Source organism: Chinchilla lanigera, unplaced genomic scaffold (assembly GCF_000276665.1).
Source record: "Chinchilla lanigera isolate Chin_1 unplaced genomic scaffold, ChiLan1.0 scaffold00042, whole genome shotgun sequence".
In the NCBI taxonomy this organism is placed as follows: Eukaryota; Metazoa; Chordata; class Mammalia; order Rodentia; family Chinchillidae; genus Chinchilla; species Chinchilla lanigera.
Window position 1 is genome coordinate 946609 of NW_004955443.1, and position 16840 is coordinate 963448.

Genomic DNA, 16840 nt, shown 5'->3' on the forward strand with positions numbered 1-16840 from the left:
TGTACTTGTAGACAAAGGTAAGTGTTTAGAATGGTGACTGTTGCTATTTTGTTAGAGCCAAAAATAGGAGTCAGTCTATATGTGCATCCATAGTAAATTGGTTAAGTAAGTGCATAGCTGCCCGCACAATGGATCCTTGCAGTATCCAGAGAACATGGCTGCTGCTATTAATGCAACAGGGCCATCTAATGTCGCAGTGTGAAGGAGCAGTACTCTGGCATCAGACAATTAGGATGTAATTTACCAACTCTGCCATTTGCTTGCTGGGTGACCACGGGTAAGTTATTTTTTCATTTGAAAAATGGGAAATAATAATGAAACCTATTGCACAGAATTGTTGCGAGGATTAAGGTAGATAAAACAAGTCAGTCTTTTAGTATTTGTCATAAAAAATAGGTGACACATGTTAGCACATCGACAACACACAGAATAATGGGGATAGACCACAAAAAAGAGGGTTATATGTACATGAATTATACTAAAAAGCTTGGTAAGGATATCCAAATACTACTTACCATCGCTGTTTCTACACTTTCATTTTACAATCTTTCTTATTTTTCCTTATGCAAGTATTACTTTTACAAGTTTTAAAAATTATTTTAAGAAGAAATCCCATGCATGTGAGATTAATATCCAAAATGTATAAAGAAATCAAACAATTTAACAGCAAAAAGTCAAATAACCTAATTAAAAATGAAGGACTTAGGTAGACATTTCCCGAAAGAAAATATGAAAACTGCCAACAGTTATAGGAAAAGCTGTTCAATGTCACTAATTATTGGGAAAATGCAAATTGAAATCATAATAAAAGAGCACAACATACCTGTTAGAATGACAGCTATCAAAAAGACAAAATCAAAAGCATCAATGAGAATGGAGAAAAGGAAATGTTTATATTTTTGTCAGTAAGAATGTTAATTGGAAAATAGTATTGACTTTTCTCAAAAAATTAAATATGAAAATATTATATGACCCAGTAATCCCATTTCCAGGTATTCACCAAAAGGAAATGAAATCAAAGTCTCAAGGAGTTATCTGCAATGTCCATGTTCGTTGTAGCATTGTTCAAAGTAACCAAGGATATAGAAACAATCTGTCTATAAAGCATCTGTTAATGAATGAATGAACAAAGAAAATGTGATATAGCCGGGTGTGGTGGTGCACGCCTGTAATCCCAGCACTCAGGAGGCTGAGGCAGAAGGATCATTGCGGGTTCAGGACCAGCCTGAGCTGCTACGAAGTGAGCTCAAGGCCAGCCTGAACTGCATAATGAGACCCTGTCTCAAAAAGACAAAAAAAAAAAAAAAAAAAAAAAAAAAAAAAGACAAAAAAAGGAAAAAAAGAAAATGTGATACACACTCTAGAATATTATTCAGTTTAAAAGAACAGCAAAGAAATCCTATGTGAGAAAATCTGTTTGAACTTGGACATCATATTAAGTGAAATCAGCTAGGCATACAACAACAAATACTGCATGATCTCACTTACATGTGGAATCTGGAAATGTCAACTCCTGAAAGCAGGCCATTATTGCTAGGGATTAGCAGAGTGACAGCTATGGAGAAATGTCATCAAAGGGTGAGAAATTTAGTTGTGTGGATTAATAAGTTCTGGAATTTGAATGTACAGTATGCATGCAGTGTAATAATATTGTATACTTAGAATTTGCTAAGATTGTTAAGTGTTCTCACCATAAATATGGTAATTATCTGAAGCAATGGATATATTAATAGCAATATATTTTATGATTAGTAACCATTTCACAATGTAGACATATATCAAAATATCACATTGCACTCTTTAAATATTGTACAACTCTTCTTATAGTGAAGTTAGAATTTGAACATACAATTTATTTCAAATGATTAGGGTTCATTCATTATTGGAGATGGTTTTGTTTTAAAATTTTGGCTGATGAAAATGTTTTCTTCAGAGGGCTTTTATTTTTTAAAAATAAAAGAATTTGGGGAAATTTTTGTTCCTTTTATTTTCTATTATATGATTATAATAATTTTTAAACAATCAAGTGAAATGATAACTTCTTTCAATGCCATTGAAATCTAACTTCCTTTTCTTTCATCCACATCCCAGTTAAAAAAAAGAAAAGCCATAGTCGGGCATAGTGGTGCACACCTGTAATCCCAGCACTCAGAAGGCTGAGGCAGGAGGATTGTTGCAAGTTTGAGACCAGCCTGGGCTACAAAGTGAGCTCAAAGCCAGCCTGAACTGCATAGCAAAACCCTGTCTCAAAAAGACACACAAAAAAGCCAATTATTTAAAAAGAAAATCACTAATCATGTAAAATTAGTGTTGCTAGAACTTCATTATTTCCACATTCACTGGGACCTCCCTCAGTGATGCTTGGCGTAATTCTAAGTTATCTTTGATATATTTCTCCGAACACTTTCGCCAGGGAATAATTCTATGTGTGCATTCCTTTCCACATTGTCACATACCCTTGTCATTCCCAGCTTTCAACAGGGGAGCTGCCCTGCCTCTTATTTGAAAAGAAATGTAGAACCTTCCCTATTGGCACTCCTTTGATGCCCTGTTCTCCCTTTCCTCCACACCAGCAGTGTGCATGCTCCTTTCTTTTTTATTCCCTTCCAGTTTCATAAGAAGCCCTCCTTCCTCCTGTCTGAAACTAATCCCTTTATAGTTCTACCCTTGAGAGCACCAGGTGATTATGTTTTATTTAAATTAAAAATATGAAAGGGTTTCTTTTCATGTGGATTGACGAAAGGAAGGCCTAATTTGAACAGCTATATAAAAGCCTAAATGCTTGGATCCCTAGGAGCTTAAATCTCAATTACAGTGTAACCACATTGGAGCAATGGAGTGAAGCATCTAGAGAACAGTATTGGTGGAAATTAAGTGAGCATATGTAAAGAGCAGAATAATATTGTCTAATTCCCATCTTTATTTTTTAGTTATTCATAATTATGTGCATGAAGAGTTCACAATATGTTGAAAAATTCCACTTACAATTATATACTAATAGATATTAAATAACCATTGATTCTATTTATTTTTAAAAGGTATTATTACAATGGGTTATGAAGGGCAAGAAAAGAGGACAAGAAAAACCAGATAAATTGCATTTTACTCTTCCCTGCTTCAAGCTGCGCTTATTTTTTGGATGTTGAAACTTTTACATTGTGTACGTTAGAATTCTTGCACCTCATGAAGTTCCAGCACACGTCAGAAGGGAGAATGACTAAAACAGCTGCCACGATTTGGATCGCTATTACCGCTGCATATGTTTAATAACTGTCTCTCTCGTGCTGACCGCGTTCCTTGGCAAATCTCCTCTAACCTAAAAGCTCTCCTTGAACTACTGACTTATCATTTAATGCTTCTTTTTGAAAATGGATGAATACTAAACACGGATAATAGCTGATAAGTAAGAGATCACCGTCTTTTGAATATTTACCTAGTATTTACCTTTTACCAGAGAACCATCTGTGACAGAGCCAATACCAGAAGAGGAGGAAAACCAGCAGTGGCTGAGGTTGCGCTCCAACTGGGAGAATGTCAGTGGGGCCACTTTGCACAAACTTCTGGTACCTGGGTAAGAACGCTTTTGTAAGAGCTGTGTGAAGTCAGGTTGTGGAGTGAGAGTTTATCAGCAGGGCCTTCCTTCCATTTTTTAGCGCAAGATAATCCAAATTTGTTACATCACAGAGCTTCCATAGAATGGCTATTATAATGTCTTTTTATTTCTACAATTGTTTTATTTCTTTTTTCTAGATGTAGATTTTTTTCTTTTGGCTAATTACATCTTTCTTTAATCATAATTACTGAAAAGATCATGGTTAGAAGAAGGAGCTTGTTTTCTAATCTTTGAGTTTTTTCATATCCAATTTAAAATAAAGTCTCATCCATGTCTGAAATTCCTATAGATGCTACGTGGAATTAGCAGGGGAAATTGAAGTAATCTTAACTAAAAGCCTGGAAAGTTCAAGAACAGAATAGACACAAAATGAAATCATAATTAGGTAGCCTTGCAAGTACAAGGTTTCTCCTCAGAATCATGGCATCTTAGCTGGGTGTGCTGGTGCACACCTGTAATCCCAGCACTCTGGGGGTGCTCAGGCAGGAGGCTCAGGAAGTTTGAGCCCAGCCAAAACGGGTGCTGAAGTAACCTTCTTATGAATGAATTTCTTCTTAAATCTGAGAGATTTAGAATTCTGAGCACATCAGGCTACTTTGCAAGTCTCAAGGTACTTTTTCATTTTAACTTATATTGTGAATAACTGTTTTATGGTTGGAAAAGAACTTAGTGATTAAAATTTAACCAATCTGAATTTTCTTGCACAACCACACTCTTCTCAAAGAGTATGACTTTCTCTAACAGTTGAATCTACATCTTACCTTCCCTGGCAAAATGTTCGAAGTGAATGGGAAATATGTGACTCAGTGTCATGCCATTTTGTGTTTCCAATTCTAGGCAGTCTTGTCCCAGCAGAAAGAAGATCTCTCTTCTGTGTACTAAAGAAGGTGAGAAAATTGGCGACGGAACAATGGGATAGGAACTTAAGTAGCTTGGCTGAGGGGGAAAATGATCATTGGTATGTAAAGAGCTAAGCATCTAGCTGGGGTTACTGGGGCTGTTGGCAATTTGCAAGCTGTGCCTTCTGCTTCTTGGCAGATTGTGGGCGTCGCCCCGCTGCCCGAATGAACAAGAGGATCCTCGGGGGCCGGACGAGTCGCCCCGGAAGGTGGCCATGGCAGTGCTCTCTGCAGAGTGAGCCCAGTGGACACGTTTGTGGCTGTGTTCTCATTGCCAAGAAGTGGATTCTGACAGTTGCTCATTGTTTTGAGGGGTAAGCTGCGCCTTTTCCTCCCTCCCTCCCTTCCTTCCTCCCTCCCTCCTTCCGTCCCTCCCTTCCTCCCTTCCTTCCTGCCTGCCTTCCTTCTTTCCTTCCTTCCTTTCTTCTTTTCTTTTTTCTTTGCCTGGATCTGATTATTGTGTCGCTTGGTGATTCTCAGTGGCACAGGTTATTGCATGAGGCAACCTCAATGCAAAAGTCACAGCTATCTCTTCCCCCTGCACCATTTTAAGTTTTCTTAGTATGTGCCTGTGCCGCATAATGATGACATTCATTGTGCAGACCTGGTACATATACATAGAAGATGTCAATTTTATTCATCCTCTTCTCTCCCCTTCTCCCTTCCTCCATCTCCCCATCCCCTTCCCATTTTGAAAAGATATCTCTACTTTCCACTATCTATCTTTTATTTTACTGTTTATTTAAAGCTTCTCATATAAGAGAAGACATATGATATTTAAATTTGTATATCTGATTTATTCTCTTAACATGGTCTCAAAGTACATAAAGTTACCTATGAATGACCTGAATTTATCCTTCTTTATGGCAGAGTAGTACTCCGCTGTGTATACAAAACACATTTTCTTATCCATTCATCTGTTGAGCATATAGCTTTTCCCAAGAGTTAGCTATTGTGAATTGTGCTTCTATAAACATGGGTGTGCATGTGTCACTTTAATATGATGTTTTTAACTCTTTCAGGAAGATACCTAGAGGGGAATTAGCTTGGTCAAATGAAATCCTACTTTTAGTTCTCTAGAGAATCTCTATACTGATTTTCATAGTGGTTGTATCCATTTGGATCCCTGCCACAGTGTAGAAGGGATGCAGCCTCGCCAGCACTTGTTATTATTTGATTTCTTGATGATGGCCATTCTTTCTGCAGTAAAATGAAATTTCAGTGTTGCTTCAATTTGCATTTTTTCTAATGGTCAAGAATGTTTATTATTTTTTCATATATTTATTGGCTATTTGTTCTTCTTCTGAGAAGTGTCTTTATTTCACTGCTGATTTTTTACTGTTTTTATGTCAGGCTTCTTAAAATATTTTAGATGTTAGTTCTCTGAGTAACAGCTTGCAGCAGGTTTTCCCATTCTATAGGCTGTCTCTTCGTTCTCTTTGTTTTTTCCTTTGCTAACCAGGAGCTTTTTAGGTGGATATGATCCCATTTGTTGATTACTCATTTCTTTTGCCATTGGGGTTCTGTTCATAAAGTCTTTGCCTATACCTGCATCTTGAAGAGTTTTACCTATTTTATCTTCCAGCAGGTTAGCTGTTTCTGTTTTAACATTTAGATTTTGAGCTATTTTGACTTTGGTTTAGTACACAGTGAGATATATGAGCGTAGATTTAGTCTTCTGCATGTTCTCCCAGCAACAATATTTTTACCTGCAAATAATTTTCTATCCACATGTGGTGCTGTCATCCTCTGTGTGCTGTCAATGATTGGCAGTGCACATATAGGTTTAGGATTTATGTCCTAGATAGGGTGGAAAAAGAAGTTTTGGAGATTGACTCCTCAGCCAGAATTAGTCTCTTTTCTTTCTTCTTAAGTATATTACACGCGTATGAATCCAAAGAGGTGGTCTATTTGGATAACACAGTGAGGTTCAGATGCAGGAGCAAATGGGAGGCATTTTGGGCAGGCACTAACACTAATACCTGTATGAATTAGACTTCTCCCACCAAGCAGAAGCAACTCTCCATCGTGTCCATCGCTGCCTCGTAGAGTGGGTGTGCATACAGAGTGGGTGTGCATAAGAAGTGAGATGGGCTGTGGAAAGCCTCAAGAACCGTGTCTGGTACCCGCCATTAAGACCCTGGTAAATCTAAATGGTTCTTTTAAAAAAATTGCTAAAAATGCACACTCTGCGTTTCCCTCTAGCTTTATGATATAAGCATGTCTGCACTTTGCTGGCACTGTTCACATCCTTCCACAGTTTCTTTCCTTACTGCCTCATCACCCTAAATCCTGGTGAATGTTCCTCCACAGATACGAACACATTTGTTTTTCGTGGTGTATAATTGTTTTTACCATTTGAAACTTCACTGTATACTTTGGTTTCTTGGTTGCTCATGTGGCAACTCTCCAAGTCGATTGATATGCGCTGGTTTATTCTTTTTGAAAGCTAAAGAATATTCTACAATATAAATTTACCACAGCTTTTTCTGCCATCACTCAATTGATGGACCATTGGGTTAATGTCATTTTGGTGTTATTTTAACTAACTGCTGTAAAGCTACTCACATACTGGTACTGAAAGCCAGAGACCTGGATACTTTCTGTTTCTAGTGGGTAGAGACTCAGAATGTACATTTAATTCTACATGGGGATTGCAGAGATGGACACTTACATTGTTCCTCGAGGCGTTAACCTAGTGAGCACACAGACATTTAAACAATGCATCAGAATATAATGTGATAAATGATTATAAAATTGGAAATGTGTATATCCAATTATCTTGTTGCTCTTTTGGAAAAACAATATATAAAAATCAGACCAGTGCCTCCTTTGGGCTATTTCTAATGTGTAAGACAGAGTGATTGGAAGAGTCTTTGTAGTATATCAAGAAATACATTGCAATATAATTGCTTGAGAAGGGGCCAGATGTTTCCAGATGTTTTTTACAGTTCTGAATTGTAACTCCATGATAAGCAGACTTTGCTAGCAAAAGCACATTCATCAAAAGGGGATTACCTTAATGAATCCAACAGATCTGTAAGGGAACAGCATTTTTTATGTGCTAGTTAATCCAAGTTCATGTGACACTTTTGTCATTTCCATATGTGGAACCAAGGTTTCCTTTCTACTGACAGGTCTATGAAGTTGAGGAGGAACCTTGCAATTGAGAAGAAATACATGTTTATAATTAAGGAAATGGGTATATCAAAGACCTTGATCAAATTTCATGCAACACTAAACTTTACTGTCAAGAGAGGGCTACATAGCCACACAGTGTTAGAAATTGCCTAACTTTTAACAAGGCTTTGCTTGAATGTATGCTAATAAAGTCAATTCCATTTTACAAACTCTCCAGTGGCACCAAAATCCCTTTAGAACTTTTAATTGTAAGGCTTACTCTCTGCTGGGGCCATCAATTGCCGCAATTAATGGGATTTACTTCATATCCTGATCCCATGCCTTGGCAAGGCCTACCACAACCCAATCTGTAGGCCTTCTGTCTCTTTTGATTATATTGGTGGAAAAAAAGACAATTTGTTTTGTTTGCTCTTGGTGCTTAAAATACCTAGCGAAAATGAAAAACATGAGATCCTAAGCTGACCAGATCAAGTCTCATCTACTTCAATACCAGCTCAATCTCTAAAGCTCTAAGGAAGAAAGATTTTGACTATCGTGGGTGATTTAACAAACAATTTCTTTGCCTTCTACCTCTGAAAGCCTGAGGGAGGAACCCGGTACACAACCAGTAATGGTCAGCAGTATGTAATTCCTTTCCAGGAAGCCTGTGTGAAAAACTGTCATTCTGCTAGGAGACCACAGCCCTTACCCCTGCCATAGCACCATGCTTTGATCTCTATACCCCTTTTCATTTTGCACAATATTTTACTGAAATCCATTGGTATTTTTCCTAAGGTCCTTGTTTTTTTAACAAACTCCTGCTCATTATATATTAAGACTTTCCAGTGACTGCTCTGGTCTCATGCTGCTGTTTGCGATACTCTTTCCGATTTCCATCTCCAAAATCCTTCTGTAGTCACATTTACTGTTTAGATGATTCTTAATTTTTTTCAACTTGCTATAATCTTTTGTCATGGAAGCATATAAATTTGACTCTTCTTTTTTTTTTTAAAGTGATTCTTAATGCTCCCATTTCTGTTGAGCTGTATTCTCTCTAACAGTCTCTGAAAACCTTATTATATTTATCTTTTTAGCAAAACATTCTGAAATCTGATTCTTGAACATCTGGGATATTTATTTGACTAAGTCCCCCCCTTTTTTGCTTTTTCTGGACCTGTGGATAACAGAAGTTCCCACGTTCTGTAGTGTTATCATGGATGGCTCGCTCCCATCCCCGCTGGGAGATGCATCGTGACACAATGTGTTTCTCCACTGAACTATCCACCTCTTTCAGGCATTTCCTTTGCAGCCACCTTATTCTAAAGCCTACTCATCCAGTTTACTACAAATAATTCTTTTAAAATATGAAAGTCAGAGCACGATATTACAAGTCAGAAGTTCCTAAGACTTGTAGAACATCTATGATGCTGTAATGTGATATTTTTTACTTAGTTTAGATTTGGTAACCTTTAGACTAGCTCCAAATCATTGTTTAGTTCTGCTATTTCTGGAATAAGTCTTGTAAAATGGGTGATTTCTCATAAGTGTTCATTGTAAATATTAATTTTCCTCTTTTACAAAGCAAAAACTAAATTTAAGATATTTAAATCAAAATTAGAATAGTAAAAGAAGGAAATGTTTGCACTTTTAATAAAAGATCAGAACAGAAAAACTCTAAATTTTGCTAACTGGGGCTGGGGATGTAGCTAAGTGGCACAATGCTTACCTATCATGCCCAAGGCCTTGGGTTTGATCCCCACCACAGGAAAATAATTAAAATTTAAAATTGCCTGGGTAACTGAGTGTGTTTGTAGTTGCATCTGTATCTTCTAATCTGTTCCATTGATCTTCAGGTCTGTTTTTGTGCCAGTACCATGCTGATTTTATCACAGTAGCTTTGTAATATAATTTTAAGTCAGGAATTGTGATGCCTCCTGCCTTTCCTTTGTTTCCCAAGTTTGCTTTTGCTATTCTAGGCCTCTTCTGGTTCCAGATGAACTTTAGGAATGTTTTCTCTAGATCTGTGAGGTATACTAATGGCATTTTAAGCGGGATTGCATTGAATCTGTACAGCAATTTTGGGAGTATGGCCATTTTCCCAGTGTTGGTTCTTCCTATCCATGAGCAAGAAATATCTTTCCATTTTCTGATATCCTCTTTGATCTCTTTTTTTCAGAGTACTATAATTTTCACTGTATAGATCTTTTACTTCTTTTGTTAGATTGAGTCCTAAGTATTTCATCTTTTTAGATGCTGTCGTGAAAGGTGTGGTTTCCCTAATTTCTCTCTCAGTCTGTTTGTTACTTGTGTACAGGAATGCTATTGTGAGTGTCTGGTGTTCTGAGCAACTGGTTTGAAGGTAACAATATGCAATGGAATTACAATGGTGAACTTCTACCATCTTTACTGGTGAAACTCTGTATTATCTTTACTGTTTTATCAAAGAATTATTTTCTTATTCCCTCTAATGGTTTGAGCAATCTTTCATTCTTACATCTGGTAATCTGAACAATGTAGCTGAGGATAGCGATATGTAATGTAACAACCACTGTTGATTCGTATTATTTTGTCCTGAGACTCTGTATCACTTTGAATGTTCTTGCTTTGATTTATTTATGTTTGTGATACTAGTATGCTCCTACTGTTCTATTTCTTTGTTTGTTTGTTTCTCATTTATTACACTCTTTAAAATAAAAAAAGCAAAAAAAAATATAAAATTGCCTGGGTAAATTAAGTTGATACAGGACATTTTCATGTATAACTTAGAGCTGAGTGTGACAAATTGCAAACAAAAGGAACAAGTCATTGCTTCCAGAAATGTACTTAGACACTGGTATCACTTCCTCAGGGTGTCATAGTGCATCTGAGATGTGTAAGTAGGTAGGTTTTCTCTTTAAAATTGATGAATTGAAATTATACTATCTCATGTTGTCTATAGTAACATAAAAGCAGTAGTATATACAAAGCAATTTAGACCTTAAATGTGAGCCTCAGGGAATGAAAATATCTGAAACAAGAATGAAAGGAGATAAATATCTGTTAACGTTTTCTTTAATTGTTTTCATTATGGGTGGTGGATTGTCATCTGGCTGCAATTAGGCCTGCTCAGTCACTTTAGATCATGAAGATCTTTGCACAAACTTCAAGAATGTTCCAGTTCTCCTTGCTGCTGCTTTTGAGGTCTGACAGCGAGGTGGGATAAAGTTCCCACTCTGCTGAGGATTTTCAGCTATACTTTTTCTTTGTCCCTTACCATAAATGACCTCTTTTTACTGGAATAATGAAATGATCATCACCCATTCCTATGTATTTCTCCAAGGGGTATGTTTGAACTGGTATTAACCTTCTGTGGCATATATGCAACCTGGGATTATCTTTCCTCATTTTGCTTCCTGATTCATTCTTTGTAGCACGTGTAAACACACCAATAGACCACATCTGGACATCTTCCCCTCAGTGCCCCTTTCAAAAAATAGACTATCATTTCCCTGTTTTTTTTTCCAGACCTGTTGGGAAAAAAATATAAAAAGAGACAATTTAATATCATAGTCATAAGAGAAGAAAAAAGAATAACATTATCACTGACTTTTTTAAAAAAGTATGTGCATTTCCTGTGCACCTTTTTTCTTTCTTTCCCTTTGGTGGGTATTAATGCAATTGGAACAGTAGATCATGTAGCCAGCGACTTTTGGATGAAAGTTAATAACAATTAGCAGTTTTATGGACATTTAGTTTTTGCTGTTAAAATTATATTTAACCCCAATAAGTAGCTAAGTCTGGAATTTTGATGTTATTTCATTTTGTTACCAATAATTGAAAATGTTCAATGTTTGGGATCTTCTTGTGAGTTAAGCAGAAGGATGAGTTTTTATTATAGCCAAAATTTAATAGGTCTGGTTCAAGGATAACAAGCTATTAAAATTAATTTGAAATAAATTATTATTTGATTTTAGATGTCTTAAACAATACAACCTTAAGTGAATATTGAAATTTCTTGAATTGCCATATGCTCACTACTATTGATTAACAACAGAAAAGAACAAGGAGAAGAAGGAAGAAAGGAATAAAGAAGCAAAGAGAGAAGGAAGGGAGAGAGAAAGGGAGTGAGGAAGGGAGGAAGGGGAAAAGAGAAAGGAAGAAAGAAGAGAGAAACATGCTCTTTTTATTTGAAAGAGAATAAAAAAATAACAACAACATAGACAAAAACAAAACAACACAAAGACAATAAAAATGTTCTTTGACAGCATCATGTAATGAAAACTAATTCTATAACATTATCTTGTAATGCCCATAAGCTAGTCCTTGTTGCTCTGTATTATAACTGTTTCTTTAGTTACACATCTTTATTCAATTCTACAATTTGGATAGGCATGGCTCATAGCTTTCTTGCTTACTATTGTAATGTCTAGTGCAATGCTTAACATAGACGACTTGCTATATACCTATAACTATTCAGTGATGACATCAGTTTTCAGCTTTTGATAGCTCTGAAATTATGTTTCTTTAAAACAGAAAAGATGTTCAGGTCATTTGTGAGAAAGCTGATACATAGTGAGACCATAATGCTAAGTGAAATAAACCAGACAATAGGATCAAATAGCTCATGGTTTCTCTTGCATGAGAAACCTAATACGTAAATAATTTAAAGAGCAAAATGGAAAAAGTACAGAATACATTCCTGTGTGGAAGTGGAATATGGCTCAAGCACTTAACAACACTAAAGTCAGGTTGAGTGTCACTGTTGGCTGTCCTTCCTAAGCCTCTTGAAGTCTCAACCTTTTGGATGTTTGCCATGATAATGACTAAAGGTTTGCCAAAGTGAGGAGAGCTATTGAAAGATACTGATTCCAAGCCACAGTCCTAGAGCTTCTGTTTCAGTTAATACAGGGTAGTCCCAACAGTATCCGCATTTGGAACACTCTCCAGGTGATTTCATGTTCAACGTGGGTTGAAAAATGATTTTCTAGATAATCAAATCTACCTTCTTGGTTGATTTAATCCAAAGCTGGCAGGTGGGGATGGTGGTAGCATGGCTGGCGCAGCATCCTGCAGTGTTCAGCAATGTCCACGTGAGCGCTGCACCCTCTGTAATGCTAAAATCCAACAGATATCCATGCCTTTAATCCCGGCCCACTGCAGAGGGGGGCTGTGAAAGGAAGAAAGCATGAAGGAAGAGGTGAAAAATAGATTTTGGTTACGTGATTAAATGCTGCCATTAACAAATGTTTTAAAGCAACTTACATTGAGTCATCATTAAGTAAAACTTTTTTGAGAACCTACTACAGGGTTGGTAATAGTCTATGAATACAGCAGGGAACAAGATCAACAATGCTCCTGTTTTCAGAGCTAATACTCTAGGTGGAAGACTGAGAAAAGACAAACAGATGCGTCACCGGCATTGGTATCAATGAATACTATGAGAAGAAAATTAAGCAGGGTCAAGAGTACAAACAGAGTGATGGGGTAGAGTAAGAGCTAGGGTGGTCAGGGAAAATAGCTCTGCAGTGGTGATGTTTGAGACTTGGATAAAGAGAAAGAGTAAGGTGGGAGCCATGTGAGGCTGGGGAAACAGTGAGGGGGAAATCCTTGAGCTGGAGATGCCCTTGGCATGTCCAAGGATAGAAAGAAAATCCTTGTGACGGAAATAAGACTCATTATTTAGGGCCTCAGGGGTCAGGGGTAGGAGTCTAGGATTTATCTCATATGTGATATAAGGTTTTTGGGGGATTATGAGTGGAGAGGGACTTTATTTAATTTTATTTTAGAAAAAGTACTGTGACTCCTGTGGGGAAAATGACTAACAAGGGGTTGGGTTTGAGGCCGTGACAATGGCCCACATAGATTGGAGCAGCTTAGATTAGGATTGCAGTGGTAGAAGAGGGAGGAACCATAAGACACAGGATGATTTTGAAAGTGGTCATGGAGAAGACTTGTTGATGCATGGAGTATTGGACATAAGAGAAAAGCAGAATTTGACTGGTCATTGGAAGAAGTAAATATTATTGTAAAATGAATTCTGAATGTTTAGACACTGCCAGATATGTGGTAAGCCCTCAATAAATCTTGGCTTTACCAAACATCTGTGTGAATGGGTTGAATAGACAAGTGAGCATTCACGTGTACAGCTCAGGGAGCTGGTGATTTGTGTCTGGAAGTCACCAGGGTATGGGTAAACATCAAAGGGATATGGAATGAAAAGATAAAGTTGAGAGTGGAGTCCTAGGGTGCCTCAACATTGACACTGAGAGCTGAGAAGGATCCAGAAAAGAGGATGGAAAGAGGGACGGGGCTAGGGAATTAGAAGACATTCTGGAGTATGGTAGGACCCATAAGCCAAACACAGGAAATATTTTAAGGTGAAAATTGACTAAAATATTGCTGACAAGTATTCCAGGGCAGTAAATCATGAGGTTGACTGTTGGGGGCTTTTTTAACCCTTGTCTTCAAATCTGTGGCATTTCTCCAGGGCATTTGCTCCTTTTTAGAGAACTTCTTTGTCTTGACTTTTTTCCCTTCTCCTTTTTCACTTTTCCTCTCTCTTTTCCTTAGACATTCATTACCTTTTAAATTCAATGACAAAAATAACTACTCTGCCCCCTTTAAATGTGAACAGTTTACATATTAAAGAATAATCCCCATTCCTGAAGCATGAGCTTTGATTTCCAGAACAATAATACTTAGCTAAACACTCAGACCATTATATGACTACTTCTTACCTGAGCACACAGCAGAGTAGGCATAGAAATAGCAATTGTTTACATAAATAAAATATTGGGGAACGCATACTTGAAATTAAAAAGATCGAGCTGAAGATGCCATTTGCTCTTGCATTGTGTCTTTAGGCGAGAGAATGCTGCTGTGTGGACAGTGGTGTTTGGCATCAACAACCTGGACCACCCATCAGTGCACATGCAGACCCGTCTTGTGAAGACCATTATCCTGCACCCCCGCTACAGCCGCGCTGTGGTAGACTATGACATCAGCGTAGTCGAGCTGAGTGAAGACATCAATGAGACAAGCTATGTCCGGCCCATCTGCTTACCCAGCCCAGGGCAGACTCTAGAACCAGACACGTACTGCTACATCACAGGCTGGGGCCACATGGGCAACAAAAGTAAGACAACATCCTCAGCAGCCCATGTCCTTCAATTTATAACTGAAATATACTATTTCTTTCTAACTTTTGGACATAATTTCCCATTTTCATTTATGAAACTATAGCCACAAATAGTTATGTTTGGTGTTATGTGTTGTATTCTCTCTTCCAAGCCAGTTGTAGACATTACTAATGCATCATGACATTTAAATCTGCCAAGTTCAGATATAACCTTAAATTTTTTTTCTCTGACTCCTTGTCCAGGAAGCCATTGCTGATGTTTTGAAGCTCTTAGGCAAAATGAGACCCATCAGGCTTCCAAGCTTTTGACTGGCTCTAGCAATGTTTGGGGTTATCTGTAGGGAGAATCTCTCAGAGGCCCTATTGAGCAGCTACAAAATCCCGCTTCTACAGCCAAGTTGCATGGTCTCAGTTCCAGTTTGATTGGAGTTAGGAGTTGTCCTATCTGCATCTTAGAATAGTGTTTACGTCCATCTAGGAGGCGAACTGATTGGCTCTGTAGATGAGTTAAACATATGAAACACACGAAATTAAACATTTGTACCACTCGCTCTCCTTCTCTCCCCAGGGGACTTTTTCATTTTGTTTGACTGAAAGTTTAGAAGGAGCACCGAGTCCATGAGATTTTTTTTTTACTTGAGTGCTGGTCATTCTGCAGTAGATCAAGTGTAGTGCCATGGCTCTCAAGAATTGTAATGCCTCTGTTCTTGTCCTTAGGACTATCAGTTTGAAGGAACATGTTGTTTCCTTCAAAGCAGATATGTCCATTGTTAATTTCTTATCATCTCATTTGAAATTCTGCATTGTTTTTTATTCTCTTTAAAATAAACAAATGAAATATGTTTTGAGCTGTTTTTTATATGATTATTTGTTGATGTAAAGAAAAAGTCAATAGACAAAAATCAATGACTTTTTCAGAAGGTGCCATGTGAGAATTTCGAAGACAATGTTAAACATATGATGCCAGGGGCTGGGGATTTAGCTCAGGGACAAAAGCGCCTACCTGGCAAGCGCAAGGTCGTGAGTTCGGTTCCTGGTACCGGAGAAAAACCAAAACCAAAAAAAAGAACCACTTTGAACTCTTTGGGCTGGGGATTTAGCTCAGCGGCAAAGCGCCTGCCTGGCAAGCGCAGGGTCGTGAGTTTGATTCCCAGTACCGGAGGAAAAAAAAAAAAAAAAAAACATATGATGCCATCTTTCCCACACACTGTGGGCTTTTAAAAGTGATAATTAGTGCCGGGAGGTAAAAGCAGAGCATACCTCATATTTTCTCTACTTGTGTTCTTCCCCAATCTCCATGTTAAAGTCAGAGCAATGTATCATACCAGATATAACATAGCATGAACAGCAAACATTGGAGTTCATTCAGGAAGCTGACTGACCCCAAAAGCATCACTTGCTAGTTTTCTACAAAGAAAAAAATAATAACAACTGTCTCACTCCTAAGATTGTTGTGAAGATTAAAAACAATAGGGCCAGAAGACACATAGTATTGGTGCCTGGCCTAGCACTCGTATCCAGTAAACGTTAGCTATTGTTCAAATTATTCCTTGGCAATTCATGACACATTTACAGTCTACGTCTCATTGATTATTCAAAAACTGATTATTTCTGGCAAGGAAGTATGTATAGACTGCTTCCCATCACTGTTTAAAAGAATTACATATCTATTTTGTAGCACTGGCTGAACAGCAAAAGATTCATGCTGTTTTGTTTCATGAAATCCATTGTTGGTCTTAAAAACTTTTAAGCAAGACAAAGTTCACATATTCTATCACACCAAGAGCAAGTGTTGCCTTTTTGACATCTGTCTGTCCTACCCTTTAAGATTAAAGTTTCCCACAAGCAATGCCACTGGAGTGCGTAGTGAGATGTGGTCTTTTCCTCATTTAGGGCAAGCCCCCCGCATTGAATAGGGCAAGCCCCCCCGCATTAAACAGGCCTCCCGTGCTTTGCGGAGCAGGACTGACGTGCTGAGCTGACGCTGAGCTGGCAGCCTCCTGTCAGGAGCAGATCTTGGCTTGGTTTCCCCCTTTGCATTAAAGTAGCTGTTGTTTTTGCCATAGCACATGATGAGAAGGACAAAGCGTA

General features: G+C 37.8%; 1 protein-coding gene across 3 annotated transcripts in view; it reads left to right on the forward strand.

The window, feature by feature from the left end:
* Nucleotides 1-16840, forward strand: part of Corin (corin, serine peptidase) — a 248946-nt gene that overhangs the window by 224954 nt on the left and 7152 nt on the right. For all 3 annotated transcript variants that reach the window (XM_005391890.2, XM_013518122.1, XM_013518121.1), the window contains 4 exons: nucleotides 3455-3571; nucleotides 4451-4500; nucleotides 4652-4826; nucleotides 14475-14746. In XM_005391890.2, the coding sequence (XP_005391947.1) occupies nucleotides 3455-3571; nucleotides 4451-4500; nucleotides 4652-4826; nucleotides 14475-14746 (614 nt within the window). The remainder of the gene's footprint in view (nucleotides 1-3454; nucleotides 3572-4450; nucleotides 4501-4651; nucleotides 4827-14474; nucleotides 14747-16840) is intronic.